The sequence below is a fragment of the Lissotriton vulgaris genome, chromosome 5 (assembly GCF_964263255.1).
Source record: "Lissotriton vulgaris chromosome 5, aLisVul1.2, whole genome shotgun sequence".
Taxonomy (NCBI): Eukaryota; Metazoa; Chordata; class Amphibia; order Caudata; family Salamandridae; genus Lissotriton; species Lissotriton vulgaris.
This window is the reverse complement of record NC_141693.1, coordinates 1,923,705,612-1,923,727,301: the sequence shown is the minus strand read 5'-3', so window position 1 is coordinate 1,923,727,301 and position 21,690 is coordinate 1,923,705,612. Positions and strand designations below refer to the sequence as shown.

At 44.2% G+C, this 21,690-nt stretch overlaps 1 protein-coding gene across 1 annotated transcript in view; it reads right to left on the bottom strand.

Moving 5' to 3' along the window:
- LOC147717735 (complement C4-B-like) overlaps positions 1-21,690 on the bottom strand; it is a 643,152-nt gene that overhangs the window by 37,172 nt on the left and 584,290 nt on the right. The window contains exon 29 of the mRNA XM_086919877.1: positions 7,772-7,986. Within this exon, the coding sequence (XP_086776003.1) occupies positions 7,772-7,986 (215 nt within the window). The remainder of the gene's footprint in view (positions 1-7,771; positions 7,987-21,690) is intronic.

Genomic DNA, 21,690 nt, shown 5'->3' with positions numbered 1-21,690 from the left:
CCAGCGTAGTCGCTTGTCGCAGCACTGCCCCGTCCGGCAGCCGGGCGGGAAGACCCCGATGATGAAGCATGACACCAAGGGCCCTTTTGGTGTGTGAGGAGTATTTTAACCACATGTGTGTATCCCAAGGTCATCGAGATACGCACTAACCTCTTTGTTTGAGGTGGACCTTTTTGATTACAGTTACTTTTGCAAGAGGAGGACGTGCCCACCTCGGTGCCACATAGCACCACCTCTTCCTCCCCCCTTTTGATTTCCTTACACACACACATGCCCATAGGGCATGTGTGTTCTTAACATGTGGTCAAATGGCAATTTCAGGGGGCATCAGGGTGTCCTTTTGGCACACTTGAACCCTTGAAATTGAATTTCGCAATTTGCGAGTCGCAATTAAAGAATGTGTAGGAATCACAATTGTTTTGCGATTCCTACATACATACGGAATTGTGATTCCTAAATTGCTATTCCTTTAAAATCGCAATTTAGGAATCGCAATTCCTTACTTTGATGCACGTTGCCCAATATATCCACTTTTAGCGCCAACCAACACTGACGAAGGGAAAGCAAGAAAAAACTAGTTACTTACCTGTACACTATGGTTCTTCAGTATTATTTTTCATAGATTCACATGCTTGTATTTTCCCCGTTGTCATGGTTGGAGTCTCACGGTAACAAGATGACCATAGCAGTATTAGAAAGCTGCATGGAAAAAAGTCCAATAGGGAATCATATTATTTGGTAACCAAACCTCATCATTATTTGGTCCAAAACTCAGCCAATCAGCTGCCAGCCCTGACATCACACTCCCCAGCAGAGCCATCATACCTCAGATTTCCAGTCCCAAGTGAGAGCCAAGGATATATCTAGAGATAAAAAGGTCTACCTGAGAAACTGGGAGGTGGGCGGGCCGCATGTGAATCTATGAAAGATAATACTGTAGAACCATAGTGTACAGGTAAGTAACTAGTTTTTTCTCCAGTATTGAATCTTTCATAGATTCACATGCTTGTATCAGAATAGCGAGCAGTACTTGTGCCAAGTTGCGTTTCCAGGATAGAACCCCACATTCTCTGTGGGCTCTGCTTCTATTTCCAGTATATTAATAATCTTAAAATTAATCTGATCGAAGAGATTTGTAACAGAGAATGCTTATGCCAAGATAATATTCAGATATTGCAAGAAATAAACATTTAGATATCCATGTATATTTTTGAAATTGTGTATACAAGAACATACATATACATCATGATAAATACCTTAATGAAACAAATGGCGTAGAACTGCTTGTTCCACTGCTGCATCCTTTTTACATGCTGTGTCTAGACAATAATGTCTAGTGAATGTGTGCACATTTTTCCATGTCGCTGCCCTGCAAATGTCTGGCAGACATTCTCCTGCAAACAGGGCTGTATAAGTTGCAATCTTTCTAGTGGAATGCGCGTGTACCCTGGATTGAAGAGGTTTACCAACTATGTCATGACAAAAGAAAATGGCCGAAGAAATCCATCTAGAAAGGATAGGGGCCCGATGTAGGTAATCTCGATTTACCTACTCTTAAATACCGACTCATACCGATTCGGTATTTAAGAGTAGGTAAATGGGATGTAGGTAATTTCTATTTTTAACCCTTTGCTTGCTGCTGTCGGCCATTGGCCGACGGCAGCACTACCTCCCCAGTGCTGCCATCGGCCAATGGCCGACGCGGCCCCGCCCGCGCACGAAAACGCCCGCGGGTTAAATTACCGAATCGGTAAGATTCAGTAATTACCGAATCGATATTTACCGATTCGGTAATTGCCATTCATTCCTATGGGCCTGTAGGTAAATACCGATTCGATAATTGGGGGAAACATTGAAGGGTGGCAGGGTGTCACTTTGACACTTTGTTGCACCCCTCAATCGTGTATGGGTGCACATGTTGCAGACATACATGCCCTATGTCGTGTATGTCTGCAACATGGCAGCGTTTGAAAAGCAAGGCTTTTCATTATTTACCACCAACTTCTAGTTGGTGGTAAATAACGAATTCTGAAAGCCCTGTAGCACTGATTAAGTGCTACCTACATCGCAAAATACAGATTCGGTAATTTTCATCTCATTTTCCAAATACCGGTCGGTAACGGCCGAAATTACCGAATTTCGGCCATTACCGACCGGTATTTGCCTACCTACATCTGGCCCCTAGGTCTGGACAGCGCCAAACCTTTTCTAGGTCCAGACAAAGCTACAAAAAGTTGGTTTGTTTTTCTGAACTGCTTCGTTCTGTCAAAGTAGAATTTTAAACATCATTTGATGTCTAGGGAGTATAGCACTCTTTCCGCAGATGAAGAAGGATCTCTAAAGAGTCTTGGCAATGCTACAGGCTTGTAGAGATGAAAAATGGAGGGAACCTTAGGAATGAACTTTGGATTTGTTCTTACGATAACCTTATCCGGACGGAATTGGAGAAAAGGTTCTGCAATTGAGAAGGCTTGAATTTCGCTGACTCTCCTTGCTGATGTGAGGGCTAGCAGCAAGCCTGTCTTCCACGAAAGAAACTGTAAATCCACTTTCTGTACTGGTTCAAACGGCGGTTTCATGAGCTGTGTATTGAGCTGCCAAGACCCTATTAGACGCTGAACAGGGGGAAACACCCTGAAAAGCCCTTTGAGGAATTCTTTTATTACTCTTTGAGACCAGAGAGATGGATGATTAGGATTCCTTTTATATCTTGAGATAGCTGCCAAATGTACTTTTATAGATGCATGTGAAAGACCAGCCTTAGCCACATGCAAAAGATATGGAAGAATTTGTTCTGAAGAGGTATTAAAGGGATATAGATCTTGAGATGCGCACCATTGACAAAATCTCTTCCATTTTGCCAATACGTCTTATTCGTAGAAATTGCCCGAGAACGTGAGAGAATATCTTGGCATTGCTGAGAAATATTTAAAGTTTGGAATTCATGCTCATGAGGTTCCATGCTGACAAATTGAGCGATTTCAAATTTGGATGGAGAATTTGTCCTTTCTTCATGGAGGTCAGGTCCCTTGAGAATGGGAACTGAATCCTGGGTGCCACTGATAACTTGAGGAGAACTGAGAACCAAGCTTGTCTCAGCCATGCTGGAGCTATGAGAATTAAGTGGCACAGTTCTGATTTCATTTTCTGTAACACTCTCAATATCAGAGGAAATGGAGGGAAAGCATATGCGTACAAACATGCTTGCATAGTGTTCGCATTTTGAGTTGTGAAGGTTCGTGAACAGATCCAGCGATGGGGTGAACCAAGACGAAACACTCTGAGAAGTTGACGTTGAGCTAATTCCCACTCGTAAGGAACACTGCTTGATCTGTTCAGGACATCTGCTCTTGTGTTGTTCACCCCTGGAAAGTTCTGACCTTGAAGCGAGATGTTGTGAAGAAGTACCACCTCCAAATCTCTTGCACTTTCTTTGATAGAAGTTTCGACTTTGTACCCCCTTGTTTCAATAGGTAAAACAGCGTAGTTGTACTGTCTGGTGTGACCAGTACTGTGGAATCGTGGATTCTGGGTAGGAATGCCTGTAATCCTAAAAACACTGCCTTTAGCTCCAGCAGGTTGATGTGAAGTTGAGTTTTGCGGTCTGACCAATGACCCTGAATTTCAAGGTCTTGGAGATGTGCCCCCCAACCTTGTAGCGATGCATCTGTCATCATAACATAACTGTGATGTTGAGGTTCGAAGGGCAGACCTTTTGTTAAATGTTTTCCTATTTTTCCACCATGACAGGGCCTTTTTTATCTGAGGTGATAAAGTCACTCGATATTCGAAGGACCATTGAGATAGAATCCACTGCTCGTCCAGACGCTCTTGAAGAGACCTCATGTGTAGTCTGCAATTGGGAAGTAAGGGGATACAAGAAGACATCATCCCCAAAAAGGACTTGTAGATTCTCACAGAAGTGTACTTTCCTGTCTGTAGATGTGACATTAGGTTTATGATCTTTTTAATATGCTCCTCTGAGGGATAAGCTTTTGCTTCCTTTGTGCAGAGCATGGCTTCCAGGAATTGAAGAGCCTGAGATGGGATGAGAGATGACTTTTCTAGATTGACTCTTAGTCCCAGGTGCCTGAAGACATCCATGCAGCATTGTAGTGAGTGCTCGGTTTTCTGGAAGGAAGTTTTTTTTATGATCAATCGTCCAGATGTGGGAAAATTTGGTGACCTTGAAGTCTCAGGTGTGTTGCCACTGGCACCATACACTTTGTAAAAACTCTTGGCGCCGACTTCAGACCGAATGGTAAAACTTTGAATTGGTAGTGGCGCCCCGCCACCATGAAAGAAATCTTTTTCATGAATTTGTTCAAACTTTTCAGGTCCATTACCTGCCTCCATGTCATGTGTTTTTTCTTTATTAGAAAGAAATGTGAATAAAAGCCTTTCCCTCTTTGATGACGCGGAACTTCTTCTATTGCCTCTTTTTGCAAGGAAGATACAATTTCCGCCATGAGGGCTGACAAGTGCTGTTGCTTTCTGCGAACAGGAGGTTGATTCGGAGGCTTCTCTATAAATTCTAGGGTATGGCCTTGCTTTATTATGTCCAGTACCCATCTGCCTGTTGTTATCAACAGCCATTCCTGATAAAAGAGAGAAAGGTAATGATATTTGAGGTTTGAACAAGTGGCGGGCACTTTGACAGTGTCACTGTCTTCTATTAGATTGCTGCGATTTACCTCTCGCAGTAGTCTTGCCTTTGGACTGCTGATGATACGGGGTGTTGGAGGATCAAAATCGCTAGTTGCTTGAAAACTGACGATACCCCTGCTCACTGTAGGCTGGTATCGGCCAGATTGGTATGAGGATCTTTGATTATATTGTGCTCTAGACTCTCTTTCGAAAGGACTGAAATCTGCCCTGCTGTAAAGAGCCCACTGCTCGCGCCGTGTCTGTGTTAGCTTTGATGCCTTGAAGGGCCTCATCAATGCGTTTTCCAAAGAGATGTTCTCTGTCGAACGGCATGTCTATTATTTTTGCTTGGACTTCTGGTCTAAACGCTTTAAGCCATCCTTGTCTCCGTAGTGCCACTGCACCTGCCATTTGTCTGAATGCTATAGAAGACATATCCATCGCAATATCTATAGATTTAGATGCCGCTCTAGACCCATCTTGTGTTAAGGCGGCCGCTTCTTCTTTTTTGTCTTCAGGCAAATGGGCCAACAATGGTGCTATATCTGACCACATTTGAAGATTGTACCTACTCATGAAGGCTAAAGCATTTGCGCTCTAATGGAAGCTGCTTCCGTGACAGAAAAGCGCTTCCCTGCACCATCCATTCATCTTCCTTCTTTGTCAGGAGGAGCTGCAGATGTTGAAACTGGATTTTTCGACTGTCAATGTGCGGCTTGCATTACTACGGACTCTGGCTGCAGATTCTCAATTAAGAATGCTGACGAAGATTCTGTTGCCCGATACTTTTTCTCTATCCTGGGCACCAAGGCTGTGACTGAGGCTGAGTTTTTCATAAGTTTTAATCCCTCTTCCCAAATGTACTCGATAATAGGGATTGCTTTGATGGATTTTCTTGACTCCTCTTTAAAATCGTAGAGAAAGCATTCTGCTTCCTGCACTGGAAGTGGAAGTTCAAATCTTTTCGAGGCTTTTTCCATAATCTCATGGAATCCTCCAATGTCCTGTGGAGGAGAGTTTGCTGGAGACGGCGATGGAGAATGCGTAGGAAGGTAGAATATACTGATTAAACAACAGGGGGTGGTGATGGACAGAGTTTCTGAATTAAACAGAATACTCTCACCCAGTCAAGAGATCAGGGCTTAATCCAACACCGTTTTTTAGCTCACTGCACCATCCCAGCTCAGAACCTGGCTATATGCAAATTAGTCTGTCCCTGGCCCAGTGTATCATGGGAACAGGGCAAACCAAACTACCAAGCCAATTCTTTCACTGGGAAGGAAACAAGCTACCGGGGACCGGTTTCTGGTATTTCAGCCGTCTTCGGCCCGGCTTGCTTGAATCCTGATGGTGCAATGAGCTAGGGACTCACGTCTGAGTATACCCTTCCACGCTTATGGTGGACAAAATAATTAAACAACAGGGGGTGGTGATGGACAGAGTTTCTAAATTAAGCAGAATACTCTCACCCAGTCAAGAGATCAGGGCTTAATCCAACACCGTTTTTTAGCTCACTGCACCATCCATGCTCAGAACCTGGCTATAAGCAAATTAATCTGTCCCTGGCCCAGTGTATCATGGGAACAGGGATATTCCTCTTCATCAGTGTCCTGACTTTTTATTTGAGGCTGAGAAGGGCTATAAGCCACTTCTGAAATACGAATATCGTCGACGAGGTCGTCGACGCCAACGGTGCCGTCGACGATGATGTCGTCGTCGACGGAGTCATCAAGGTCGACGCTGTTCTTTCCATCGACGGAATCGTCGACGAACTTTCTTCAACAACGTTGTTCTAGTCGTCGACGTTGATGCAGCTATCGTCGTCGAGATCGTAGTCGTCGACGAAGTTGTCGTCGACGGTGTCGTTGACATTTTCACAGGGATCAGTGCAGGCGACACCCCAACTTTTGCAGACGGAGCTGAAGACACCTTCCTTGATACTGATTACATTTTCGGGGGAGTGTGAGGAAGAGAAGACGAAGAGGCTTCTTTGTCTTTGGTTTTTTGTTTTTTGGTTCCACTTTCTCCTCAGGATCAGAATACTTCTTCTTCTTGGAAGATGAATATCAGCTTATTCCTCAGAGTCAGAATCTGAAGTGGCCTTCTTTTTTTGAAGCCACATTAGTACACAAGCATCCCTGTCTCTCAAGGTTTTTGCCGAAAAGGTTCTACAGTGCTTGCAGTCTTTTGGCACATGTTTAGGGTGGAGGCAGTACATACAGTCCTTGTGTGGATCCTCAGAATACAGCCTAGGTTTCCCACAGGATCTGCAGGGCCTGAAAAGCCTATTTTTAGAGCTTTCAGCCATAGTAGGTAAGAGAAGTATCACATTACCTTAAATCCAGCAGAAAGAACTTTCAGTTGAAAAGGTGAAAAGTTCACACAGGAACAAAACTGAGCAGAGCTCAGGGAGACTCCTTCTCACACGAAGGAGGTTGGAAATCTGAGGTATGATGGCTCTGCTGGGGCGTGTGATGTCAGGACTGGCAGCTGATTGGCTGAGTTTTGGACCAAATAATGATGAGGTTTCGTTACCAAATATTATTATTCCCTATGGGGCTTTTTCTACGCATTTTTCCAATACTGCTATGATCATCTTGTTACCGTGAGACTCCCACCATGACGACGGGGAAAATACAAGCATGTGAATCTATGAAAAATTCAATACTGGAGAATGTTCAAGAGCTAAAAGCAGTCAATAACTCTGAAATGCAAAGCTACTCATATACAATAAAAGCTTTGCACATCCCTGCTGTACACACCATATTAAATAAGAAAGTAATCTTTTTAACCGTTTCTCTCTGTTTAGCTGTTACTTTTTAGAGTTTCATGCATAGCTGTCCCAATAGTGTCTCAGCTGGGATTGTGTGCCCCGGACCCCAAACATTCGAAGGGCCGCAAGGCATAATGTGTTTATGTATCGGAATGAAGCAGGTTACGACCACCTCTAGTGTGTGGCGCCATTCGCTGTGGCAACCTCCAAATAGTTCCACTGACAGTATTTCTATTCTGAGCGATTTGCTTGTGCTGCCAGAAAACCAGAGAGGAGCCCCGCATGACGTTTGTGACCCAGGCCCCACAAAGCATCTTAAAGGCCCTGTACCACACTGAGAGGAATCCTTACCTGTGTGGATTTGAATCCCCCACCATAGTTTTGCTGTTCTGTCAGCCATTTGACGATTTTGTTGGCTGTCGGGATGTCATTACGAAGCAGCACGGCCATCAGGGCGAAGGCGGTCCCTTCCACTGTGATGGCGGAAGCACTTGGCACGCGGCCCTTCTTGGTCTCTGAGTGCAGCCTGTCTGTCTCCTTCGATTCCCAGTACAGCATCCGTTCATCTAGGCACGAGAAAGAGACAACGAGGCAAAATGAAACCAAGAAGAGAATGATAGCAAAGGTGGGATATGACAATGAGAGAATAGAAAACTGGAACTGAGTGGTGGAGACCAAGAAAAGTAGAGAACAGCAAACAAATACATTCTGAAGAGACAAGTGAATGAAGTATGTCTTGGCGAGTCTTCGAAGAGTCAGTGGTAGGGAAGTGGGCAGGAACTAAGAGGCAATGGAAAGGACCATGAATGAAATAGAAATGCATAGCTAGCAGAAGAAGAGAGCCAGAAGCCAGAGTTAAACAGTGATGAGGGAGACTCCCTGGGGCGGTTTCTCTAGGCTTTAACAGACTGGCACCTCTTTCAGGACTCAGTGAGTGTGGAATTCATGACAATTTGATCCATAACAAGAAAGAAATACAAGTAACTGGTTTCCAGACTGAGAGCAAACCTTGGGCAAATTAGTACTGTCCGCAAGGCCCTCCAGCAGGGAACACAAGCAGCCTCATGCCTGTTATGGCCACGTGAGACCCCATGGCAAGGTCTTGCTTGGATCCTGTGCTGATGCAAGGAGCATCTGTGCATACCTTTGGCAACTTAAGCCGTTAAATCAGGAATGCTTGCAAATAGCTTAGACCACACACAATGACTTTGAGTAGCTCTCAAACCTATCATCGGCCACTCTAGACAGAGGCCCTGACTATGCACATCCATAATGACCCGGCTCCTCATGGACCAGTCTATACCAAACCTTCATAGATATGCATCTCCCGGTGATACTGATCTTAACACTATACAGCGATATCTTCCATTGCAATAAACTAAAAAACATGTATTATTGACATCTCAGTGACCGTCAGCCTTAGCAGGGAAAAAGGTGCAAATTCCAGCTTCCAGTCAACTGTCAAGAACAAAAGCTTAACCCTTTACAGTCAACTAAGCACACAATATCCCTTTCTGTCCGTCTACCTCTCCTTTCTGTCCGTCTACCTCTCCTTTCTATCCGTCTACCTCCCCTTTCTGTCCTTCTACCTCTATCGTGAAGTAGCACCATTTCACCATTACTAATGATGTCTATGCTCCCTGGGAGAGCCATATTAAATTATTATGAATGACACGGTGAAAGTTCTTTGTTGGCATCTTCAGACACTATACGTATCTCCTTTTATAAAGACACGTCATGCTTACTATAAGTCAGTTTCAATATGGTTTTGACTAAACTTTCGTTATTATATAAGCTTGACATAGTAATTGTTAAGCCCAGAGAACCGACTCATGGAACAAAGTCCTTTCAGATATTTTTAGGTCTCGGCCTGATGTGAGCAGTGCATGCGCTGCTCCTCGTCATCCGAGGGCTTCTCAGAATCAATACAGATTCCGAAGCTCTTGGAGGTGGAGTGTAAGCCCCGCCTATCTTCTTCATTCGCTGGCGTCATCCTGCATGTAAAACGCAGGCTCACAATTGAAAAGGAGGCTTCTTATCCATCCTTGTTGCCACCTTGTCTCCTTTTAGTCCCGCACACCTGGATTGGATTTTTTACTGGCAGCAGTTGACACACTCCTTCATTGGTACCTGCGCACTTTTTTCTTCTTATTCAACTTTGGAACAGGCAGCCACGTGTTTACTTTCGCATCATGCTTTCACTTTTGCATTGCGCTTTCACTTAAAGTTAAAGCGCGGTGCAAAAATAAACGCGCGACTGCCTTTGCGGTACCGCGCTTTTTAATCTGTCCTCTCAATAGCGTGACAGTTGACCTTTTCTTAACATGTAATTTCCTTTTATGGTGAAAAAAAATAGCATTTTAAACCGGTCTCATTGCCAGGAAGGAATGCGTTACTTACCTGTAACTGCAGTTATCCAGTATTGGTATCTTTCATAGATTCACATGCCTGAATCATTCCCCGTCGTCGGGGTTGGAGTCCCCGGTACATAAATAAAGTAATGTCTCTGAAAGATCTTCCGGTGGATCCCCACCGAAACCAGAAAGACGGTCACCCAGGCCCTCGTCACCACCCGACTGGACTAGGTGAACGCCTATACGCAGGAACCACAGCCAAACTTCAGAAAGCCCTTCAACACATACAGAACGCCTCCGCACGACTCATCCTCGACACCCCTCGCAACAGCCACATATCCGCCCACCTGAGAAACCTGCACTGGCTCCCCGTCAGCAACAGGATCACGTTCAGGCTGCTCACCCACGTACACAAAGCGCTCCACAACATGGGCCCCGAATACCTCAACAACCGCCTCTCGTTCTACACCCCCACCTGCCAGCTCTGCTTCACCAGCCTCGCCCTAGCCACCATCCCACGGACTCGCAGAACCACCACCGGAGGAAGATCATTGCCTGGCAGCCAAAACATGGAACTCCCTCCCTGCACACCTACGACTGACCCAGGACCATCTCACCTTCAGGAAACACCTCAATACCTGGTTATTCAAGCAATAACTGCACCCCCCCCCCCCCCTCCCTTCAGCGCCTTGAGACCCTCACGGGTGAGAAGCGAGCTCCACAAATGCATTGATTGATTGATTGATTGATAGACATATATACATAGTATATGCCAAGGGCCTCTCATTTGTAACATATCCATGTCCTTTTGTAAAAAGGACCAAACTTCGGAAAAGAGCCAATCAGCTATCACCACCCTCTGGAACCTTCCTGGAAGGAGTTCTAGTCCCTCAGATGTACGTAAGCACAGTGCTAAGTAGTTGTATTACTGAGAGAACTATAGTGAGCCCTTCCAGGGGAGGTGGGTGGGTTGCATGTGAATCTATGAAAGATACCAATACTGGATATTACAGTTACAGGTAAGTAACGCATTCCTTATCCAGTATTATGGTATCTTTCATAGATTCACATACCTGAATCAGAGTAGTAAGCAATGAAAAGCACATTTCTGATGGTACAGTATGAAAATCACCAGATAATAACATATCAGTGTGAAACAAAGAAAGTACCAAAATGCAATACAGATAATAGAAATAAATATCAGAGAGAAATGTGCGTGTATACAAGAGGATGGCGGGATGAAGAGAAAGGCTCCCCTTTAATTAAATAGATGACGGAGCACTGCTTGTCCCACTGCTGCATCCTTCATGAGTTATGTATCCAAGCAGTAATGCTTGGTAAACGTATGTGGCGTCTTCCTTGTTGCCGCTTTGCAGATGTCTGTAATTGGCACTCCTGCAAAGAGCACCATGGAGGTCGAGATCGCCCTAGTGGAATGGGCTCGAACCTTGGAATGCAGGGTTTGTCCTGCTTGCTGGTGAGATCCATCGAGAAATACTCTGTTTAGTTAGTATAAGACCTTTCCTAAGTCAACTGAAAGCCACGAAGAGTGGGTTTGTTTTGCAAAATGTCTTTATTTTGTCAATATAGAATTTAAGGCGGCGTTTAAGATCGAGGGAATGGAGAATCCTCTCTGCTGCCATTTGAGGGTTTGGATAGAAGAAGCGCAAGACTATGGGCTCATTGAGGTGAAAGTCCAACAGGACCTTGGGCACAAACTTAGGGTTTGTCCTCAGTATCACCCGATCGTGTTTGAATTGAAGGAAAGGGTCTTAAAGTGAGAATGCCTGAAGTTCACTTACTCGCCTCGCTGAGGTAAGAGCCAGTAGGAGTGCCGTTTTCCAGGAAAGATACTTAAGATCAGCTCTGTGTATCGGCTCAAATGGGTGTTTCATAAGCTGAGCAAGAACTGTGTTAAGTTGCCAAGTAGGAGGTAAAGTCACAGGAGGGAACGTCCTGAATAGGCCTTTAGGAAACTGTTTAATTAACCTACTAGACCAAAGAGAAGGGCCTGCAGAGGATCTTCTGAAATGGGATATTGCTGCCAGGTGAACTTTAATGGAAGCATGTGCAAGACCTGAATTTTCCATATGGAGAAGGTAAGGCAATATTTGTTCTGGAGAAGATGAAAGAGGGTGTATCTTTTTCGACTTGCACCAGATGCAGAACCTCTTCCATTTTAAGGAAAATGTTTTGTTGGTACTGTCAGCTCGAGCCCGAGCTAGAACTGCATTACAGTCCGTAGGAATGTCTAGGCCATGGAATTCTCTGAACTCAGGAGCCAAACCAATAATTTGAGCAATGCTGGATCCGGATGTTGGACTTGCCGCTGGTTCATTGTGAGAAGAGAGGGAAACGGCTTCAATGGGATCGGTGGTTCCAGTGACAGGATATGAAGCTCCGTGAACCAGTGAAAAATTTAAGAATAATGAATTCTCAGATGCAGTTATGAAATTAGCATTCTGCTCATGTTATACTTCAAGAGGCCCCCATGATATTTTGAATCGTGGTAATATTTTGAAACTGTTAAACGCAATCCCAGAGTTTAAAGATTTAACATCGGAAGACTTAGATTCAGTTGAATTTAAACAAGATCATAACAATCCCAACAAAGGGATAACTTTTACAACTTGGCACCGAGAAGAGACCGTCAAAATAATCTTAGCAAATAAATTACAATTTGAGAAATGGGGCATCAAAATATGGATAATCAGTGAAAGTCAATATCCAAATCTGCTGATTCAGAAGTTAACAATTATTAGCCCTGCCTCGATGGATTCTGCTATTAGTATGAGATTAAGAGGTCATTCTAGGCTATTGAAAGGAGCTTCAGGACCACTATCAAATTTAGATCTGTCATCTGGGATCAAGATTACAAGTTGCACCCCGGGCACCCGTGTATGTGAAGAGCTATGAATGAATGAATGAAATATTATTTGTAACGCGCAGCTATGCCCAGTGGGCGTCAAGGCGCCTAAACCAGAATATAAAGCTGATAGCAGACAGAAACAGAACCTACTGGTATGCCTTAATAAAGAGCCAGGTTTTCAATGACTTCCTAAAGAGATCAAGGGAAGGAAGTCGTTTGATTTCGAGGGGGAGTGAGTTCCAAGTAAGAGGTGCCAATATGGAAAAAGCTTTGGACCCCCATCTGGCCTTCTTGGCTCTGGGGATTACCAGTTGGTGTTGCTCGCTGGATCGTAAACATCTACTCGGAACATATCTGGTAAGTAATGAACCAAGGGCATCAGCCGAGCCTGCAGTTAGAGCCTTATAGGTAAGGCAAAGGAGTTTGAAAATGATCCTTGACGGGATGGGGAGCCAGTGGAGGTTCTTCCTCGCTAGGGTCATAGAAGATAACCAGGGCAAAGCGAGAGCAAACCGCGCTGCCGCGTTCTGTATGACCTGTAGACGCTGGAGCAAGCCCTTGTTGGCCCCGGCGTACACTGCGTTACAGTAGTCGAGCCTTGAGCCAACAAGGGCAATCACCACCTGTTTCCGCGCCTGTGGGGACAGATAGTGTACAATCCTTTTCAGGGTCTTGATGACACCCCAACAGGTCGCCACCGTTCTATTCACCTGTAGCTCCATGGAGAGCTGGGTGTCAAAGATGACCCCTAGGTTTCTAGCAGATTTGGTAGGTATAGGGCAGCTACCTAGAGAAGGAGGCCACCAGTCATCTGACCATATGTCCTGGTCCTTGCCAAAGACCAGGACCTCTGTCTTGTCCCCGTTCAACTTCAGGGAGTTGGAGACCATCCACTCTGCAACAAGTTGCATGCAGGCCCTGAAGTTAGAAGCAGTTTCACTGACAGAGTGGGTCAGGGATACCATAATCTGCGTGTCGTCGGCATACGACACTACCTCCATCCCCTGAGATCTTACAAGTCTTGCAAGGGGGGCCACATAGATGTTGAACAGGGTCGGACTCAATGCCGACCCCTGTGGCACCCCACACTGCAAAGACTTGGCAGGGGAGAGGTATTCACCTAGCATGACACGCTGCTCTCGATGTTGTAGAAAGGAGCTCAGGAGACTGAGCGCTGGTCCGACTACCCCTGCCTCCCTTAACCTAGATGTTAAAGTCAAGGGAGACAGGGTGTCGAAAGCTGCTGAAAGATCAAGCAGCACCAGTACGGTGGTAAGACCCAAGTCTACTTTTCTGCGGATGTTATCCATGACTTTTGTCAAGGCAGACTCCGTGCTATGTAGCTTTCTAAAGCCATGTTGGGACCCATCCAGGAAGCCGGAGGCGTCGAGGAAGTTCGAAAGATGGAGATTCAAGTGGGTCTCCAACATCTTAGCAGGGGCTGGCAGCAGAGAGATGGGTCTAAAATTTTTCAGCACTCCAGGGTCTAAAGTGGTCTTTTTCAGAAGCGGCTTTACAATGGCTCTCTTCCAGAGTGATGGAAAAGTGCCCTGTTCCAACGCTCCATTCATTACCTCAAGCATAGGGGGAAGAATTATCTCTCTGCAGTTTTTAAGTACCTTGAGGGGCAGAGGGTCAAGAGGGGATGAAGATTTAGTTTTATCCAGTAAGCTACTGAGATCTTCTAGCGTAAGAGCCGGGAAGTGTTCAAGGGATGGAGGGGAGTCTACATTCCAAGCTTCCAATCGTGTGATTTGCACGGAATCCTCCAAGCTGAGTAAGTTCCTCTGCGCCTTTAGGGCTATGTAGATATCGTCTATCTTCTTATAGAAAAAGTTCGATATATCATCACATAGCTCCTGGGAAGCAACGACTGGATCAGGAACCTGAAGAGAGCAAAGGGAGTCTACAATTTTAAAAAGCTCTTTGGAGGATGTTAACGAACAGGTTAAGTTGGAAAAATAGTCCTGTTTTTCCTTGATGATTCGCTTTCTATACTCCCGTAGTAGACTCTTGTAACCTTCTCTATCTTTTAAATCCCAAGATTTACGCCAGCCACGTTCCTTCTGTCTACATTGTTGTCTGAGCAGCCTCAGATCGGCAGAGAACCAAGGGGCAGATGGCTTCTGTCTAGCTGCAAATTTCAGGGAAGGGGGGGCTAGCTCATCAGCAGCTTTGATAATGACATCAGTTAAATCTTGAGCCGAGTCATCAACCTTCTGTTTGGTTGAAATACTGATGTTGCGGAAAAAAGGTGCAAGTGCTTCCTTAGTAAAGTTTTTGAAGCTCCTTTTAGATTGTTTTTTACCAGTGTCAGCCGTGACATTAGGACAAGGAATGTCTAGAGAAAGCGGGACTGCTAGGTGATCTGACCATGTAATTGGTACCGGTAAACCGACTTCAAGTCTGGAATCGTTGGAGAAGATCCCATCAAGAATGTGCCCCGCCTGATGGGTCGGGTGGAGAACAAGTTGGACAAGATCACAAGCCTCCAAGGAATTAAGCAGGGAAGAGGTATCTTTAGATGCAGAATCCTCTAAATGGAAATTAATGTCACCCAAAATGGTAAAATGAGGCCTACCAAAATAAGGTTCTAAAATTCTAAAAAGTTCTGGGCAAAAATTGACTCTGGACCCGGGGGGTCTATAAAGCAGTATGCCGGAGAAAGAACTCACCGGAGTATGCGTAATACAAAAATAGAGTGCTTCGAAAGGATCTGTGGAGACTGATAAAGGTTTTATTATGCAGGAGAGAGTAGATTTAAAAAGAATGGCTATTCCACCTCCTCTACAACGTTCTCTGTCTAACCTTAGAAGGGAATAACCTTCAGGTATAGCCAGGAGAAGATCATGACCAGCGGACTCAGAAGCCCAAGTTTCTGTAACAAAAACCCAATCTGGATTTCTCAAGCTAACGAAGTCATGAAATTCGATCCCATGTTTAATCAGAGAACGAGCATTGACCAAAAAACCCTGTTTGGGTTGGGAAATATGGCTGGTGGACTGAAGAGGGGTGGTACGAATAGGGGATTGACTAGGACAAATAAAAGAGCTGTTGCACGAGGGACAAAAACGAGCCCGGCTCAGAACTTCAGGTCTGAGCCGGTGATGGCAGCAAAGTGCACGAGGTCTCAGAGAACAAAGGGTATTGTAGAGATTCTCTGGTGGAGGGGGAGAATGAACGACGGAGAGCCCAGGGTCCAGCCCGTCCTGCAGCGCGTCCTCAGCGCGGACGGGCGCAGACGGGCTGAACTCTGGCGTAACTCCGGCGTCAGTCTGGCGTCCCCGCAGCGCGTATCCGCTGCGCGTCTGCATGACTCTCTTAAGTATCCGCCTAGCGTCCTCCTGGCGACTAGAGCGCGATACCAGCCAATCAGCGATAGTGTTAAGCCATCCCTATCCAAGATGGCGCTGAAAACGGACCTGCGCCGGGAAGCGGACCCGCCAAACAGCGGTGGGTGTCCCAAGTTAAATGCAAGTAAGGGCCAGGTGCAGCGAGCGCTATTAAAAACAGGGGATAATAAATGAGGAATAAAAATAAATGAAAAACGAGGCAATATTAAAAACGAGCAGCAGCTCGGTTCCTGCAGTGCATTAAGCGCATGCACAGTTCAACTGTCAGCTAGAAAGAGAGAGCAGAGGGTTTACCTCTCTTAAGTATCCGCCTAGCGTCCTCCTGGCGACTAGAGCGCGATACCAGCCAATCAGCGATAGTGTTAAGCCATCCCTATCCAAGATGGCGCTGAAAACGGACCTGCGCCGGGAAGCGGACCCGCCAAACAGCGGTGGGTGTCCCAAGTTAAATGCAAGTAAGGGCCAGGTGCAGCGAGCGCTATTAAAAACAGGGGATAATAAATGAGGAATAAAAATAAATGAAAAACGAGGCAATATTAAAAACGAGCAGCAGCTCGGTTCCTGCAGTGCATTAAGCGCATGCACAGTTCAACTGTCAGCTAGAAAGAGAGAGCAGAGGGTTTACCTCTCTTAAGTATCCGCCTAGCGTCCTCCTGGCGACTAGAGCGCGATACCAGTCAATCAGCGATAGTGTTAAGCCATCCCTATCCAAGATGGCGCTGAAAACGGACCTGCGCCGGGAAGCGGACCCGCCAAACAGCGGTGGGTGTCCCAAGTTAAATGCAAGTAAGGGCCAGGTGCAGCGAGCGCTATTAAAAACAGGGGATAATAAATGAGGAATAAAAATAAATGAAAAACGAGGCAATATTAAAAACGAGCAGCAGCTCGGTTCCTGCAGTGCATTAAGCGCATGCACAGTTCAACTGTCAGCTAGAAAGAGAGAGCAGAGGGTTTACCTCTCTTAAGTATCCGCCTAGCGTCCTCCTGGCGACTAGAGCGCGATACCAGCCAATCAGCGATAGTGTTAAGCCATCCCTATCCAAGATGGCGCTGAAAACGGACCTGCGCCGGGAAGCGGACCCGCCAAACAGCGGTGGGTGTCCCAAGTTAAATGCAAGTAAGGGCCAGGTGCAGCGAGCGCTATTAAAAACAGGGGATAATAAATGAGGAATAAAAATAAATGAAAAACGAGGCAATATTAAAAACGAGCAGCAGCTCGGTTCCTGCAGTGCATTAAGCGCATGCACAGTTCAACTGTCAGCTAGAAAGAGAGAGCAGAGGGTTTACCTCTCTTAAGTATCCGCCTAGCGTCCTCCTGGCGACTAGAGCGCGATACCAGCCAATCAGCGATAGTGTTAAGCCATCCCTATCCAAGATGGCGCTGAAAACGGACCTGCGCCGGGAAGCGGACCCGCCAAACAGCGGTGGGTGTCCCAAGTTAAATGCAAGTAAGGGCCAGGTGCAGCGAGCGCTATTAAAAACAGGGGATAATAAATGAGGAATAAAAATAAATGAAAAACGAGGCAATATTAAAAACGAGCAGCAGCTCGGTTCCTGCAGTGCATTAAGCGCATGCACAGTTCAACTGTCAGCTAGAAAGAGAGAGCAGAGGGTTTACCTCTCTTAAGTATCCGCCTAGCGTCCTCCTGGCGACTAGAGCGCGATACCAGCCAATCAGCGATAGTGTTAAGCCATCCCTATCCAAGATGGCGCTGAAAACGGACCTGCGCCGGGAAGCGGACCCGCCAAACAGCGGTGGGTGTCCCAAGTTAAATGCAAGTAAGGGCCAGGTGCAGCGAGCGCTATTAAAAACAGGGGATAATAAATGAGGAATAAAAATAAATGAAAAACGAGGCAATATTAAAAACGAGCAGCAGCTCGGTTCCTGCAGTGCATTAAGCGCATGCACAGTTCAACTGTCAGCTAAAGAAGGATATAGCCCTCAGTGATGATTGGAGTTGGCTTCTTAAAATACTAACAAAAGGGAGAGCTGATACACACAAATGATGCTTAAAGGCTCAGATAAGTACACAAAACCCTTTAATATTTGCTCACGGAATACCAACAGTCTGAAAACCCTTACAGAGGATCCAGATACAGTAATCTTTTTTAGGCATTTTGATGTCTTAATGTTCCAGGAAACATGGTGCATAGAAAAGGAACCCCTAATTGGTTATTATAAGTATTTGAACTTTGCATCCCGCAAGGCAGTCTTTGGTCACGCAAGTGGCGGTTTATCCATTTACGTTTCTTTGAGTTTGGATGTTAAACATTATGAAATTGACTTTCAATTGGCGTGGCTTTTGTGTATCAAATTAGTTTTTAAACAACCTATAATACTCTTAAACAGCTATCTAAGTGCAAAAAACTCTGTCAAGACTTCTCAATTTACTGCTCTATGGGAAGTAGTCAAAGTGCTGTACCACAACCACTTAGACGCAATGATAATTATCTCACGAGATTTTAATATGCACCTCCTTACTAAAAACTGCGTTAATAAACCTAGTAGAGCACTGACTCAGATGTGCTGTTCCCCGGTTTAATACATATAACCTTGTGTTATTACAGGATGACGGTGAAATACCCACATTCAAAAAAACAGGCTAATTCTCCATCATTGATTATTCCATCATCTCAATCGGGCTGATATATTCCCTCTATAAGTATCAAGTAGTACCTAGGATAGAAAGCGATCACAATCATCAATCAATCTCTCTGGCTCTATCACTTGTTCACCTGCCGGAAGCAAGATCCATGAAAATCGTGCCAACAGCCTTTAGCCTTAAAAGGCTAGTGTGGAACCCGAGAAACAAAAGGTAAAATGGGACTCCCGAACTTGCAATCTCTAAAGCATTGATTGAAAAAAAGAAGGGAAGTCTATGGTTGATATTTGGCCTTGTTTGTGTGTTTCCCTTTTGGATCGCTTTCCTCCTTCAATGACATCAAAAGGCTCTATCATGATACCATAAAAATCACGATGGTATACTAATTGGCTGATTCGCCTAAAAGGAGAACTTAATAGAGCTATAAGGGCAACTTTTAGAAAACCGAATGGAGTACTAAAAACTCTGGAACTTCATAAATTAAAAATGCTCAGAAGACAATATAAAAACGAAATATGGAAAGCCACACAATTTTATTATAAGGGATTATGGTGCAAGTTAAATTTTCATGCAAAACTCAAAATCCAAAATTATTTTGGGGCATAATAAATAATCTCGAAAATGGTAGCAAAAGAGGGAATAGTGCTAATATCACTGAATCCCGCAGGGCATCTTTCATTTATAATCTTTAAGTTTCATCCTCGGACCTACAGCTTAATACTAACACTGTTTGTCACAAGTCAAGCACTTCAAGCAGAGAAGAAGGTAGAAAACACGGGAATGTCCAGCATATTAACGAAGCTGAGCCACAAGTTAAGGAGGCATGGCCTACAGAGCAAGTTAAAACGGTAATAAGCAGAATGAGAACAAATGGAGCTCCTGGCCCTAACGGAATTCCAAATTCAATTTTCAAAGCAAATCTTGAGCATTGGTCAGAGGTTTTAACTATTTTCTGCAATGATGTTATTAAATTTGGATAGGTTCCCGAATCATAGCAAGGAAGTATAATTCAGCTGATATACAAAAGTGGTCCACAAGATAACCCTGCAAATTATCGGCTAATTGCCCTAACAGGTGTGGAGGCAAAAATCTTTGCGAACTGCCTGCTTGATGACTTGGAAGAATGGGCCATAAAAAAAGATCTAATTCCCGCTTTTCAAGCAGGCTTCAGAAGGGGCGAATCAACAAGTACGAACTTGACCTTACTGACTTTATTGGCCGAAAGTGCAAAATATAGAAAGCAGAAGCTATATATATGTTTTGCCGACCTCAAGGCCACTTTTGATTCTGTTCCCCGTAATCTCCTTTGAGCCAAACTTTCAGAATGGGTTATCCCAAACACATTGCTTGGCATGATTAAACTGTTATACACTAACACATCGGTTCAGATCAAAGTCGGAGACGACAGAAGTACAATCTGCTGATTTGAAACTAAGAGTGGTCTGAAACAAGGTTGCGTTTTGGCTCCGAGCCTTTTGAATCCGTTTATGGACGAGCTACCAATACATGTTAATGAAGTTAACACTCACTCACCTACCTTCTTAGGCAAAGACATCAAATATTTACAATATGTTGATGACACTATTTTGTTAAGCCATAATGCCATAGGCCTAAGAAGATTAGTTGATTCTTTTATTCACTATATCACCCTTAATGGTTTGCAGATTAATACCAAAAAGACCAAAATAATGACGATGGGTGGTTCAAAAACAGAGAAGATAGAATGGAACATTAACAGGTTACATATTGAAACCGTGAAATATCTAGGAATAACATTCAATGATAATCTGTCATTTTGACAGCATTTCATTAACCTTAAAGCAAAGGCGGCAGCCTTGCCCTTCGCCTTTAGAAAGTTGAGGGATAAGTTGTCTTGTCCAAATCACGAACATCTATTAAAGGTTATGAAAGCAAAGGTGATCCCCTCTTTAGCTTACGGTTCAATGATTTTTCGTGGTAAAGACGCGAAGATCCTTAATGACATGCAAATAAAGGTCTACAAATCAGTCTTTGGGATGCTTAGGTATATAGGTCACGCTAATCTCAGATTAGAATTTGGTCTGAAAAGGCAATCTCTGGTACGGCAATCTGCTTTTTTAAAAACGTTATGTTTCGTTCAGACCATGGTACCCTTACAAACCAATGTTGGCAAGAGATAACGAGGTATAAGCAGGCTAGGAGTTGGAGAGCTTATCTAAGAGAGAGTTTACTCAATTTTAAGTGTCCAGTCTTTGAAGAAGTTAGGAGAAAAGCAGTTTATAAACAGACAATAAATTGTTCAGTCACTCTTTTATCGAGTCTTTTGTAGATAAGGATGAGCTCTCAAAAAAGAGTCACTCCTGATCAGTTATCAACTCATTTATTAAATTAGAACCTCAATCATATCTCCTGACCCATTTAAAACCATTTTTAAGGAACACATTTATGTTGTTACGGTTTGGGACCTATCCCACAAAGGAGAGAATACCCAAATGGGAAAAAACTGGTCCACAAAAAGCTGTAGGTTATGTGGCTTTTATAACGAATCCTTAATACATATTGTAACTACGTGCCCTCAGCTGTTAGAAGAGCGGAAGACCTGTTGAGACCCATTTTTTAATGAACTAGGGGTGAGAAAATGTTGACACGCCATTATAATCTGTCTCACTGGAAATATGCCCCGCATGATCTCACAATTTGTAAATTTAATTTATATTGTCAAAAAAAAGCTACTAACCAAGTCTAATAATGATTGTTATTGAAACATCATGTTGCCAACGACATTAATGCCAAAATTATAATTTGCTTCTAAAAGCTTAGTGCACGACACGGATTTTGAAGTTCCAAAAGGTTTTAAATTGTTTCTGTGATTGGGAAACAAAATGATTTTAAAATAAAAAAAATAAAAAAAAACTCACAATTAACTGTATTTTGTGGGTCGTCCTGCTAAGGAGAACATTTATTTCTTAACAGTTGTACTTTAATAATTGATTGGCACAGGCACTTTTATCATTGCTGCTAACTTTTCCGTAGAAAGGTGAACATGTGTTCTGTCAGCAAAAATTAATGTTCTTAACCTATTGTGTATTATTCTTGATTGTAATGATTTTTA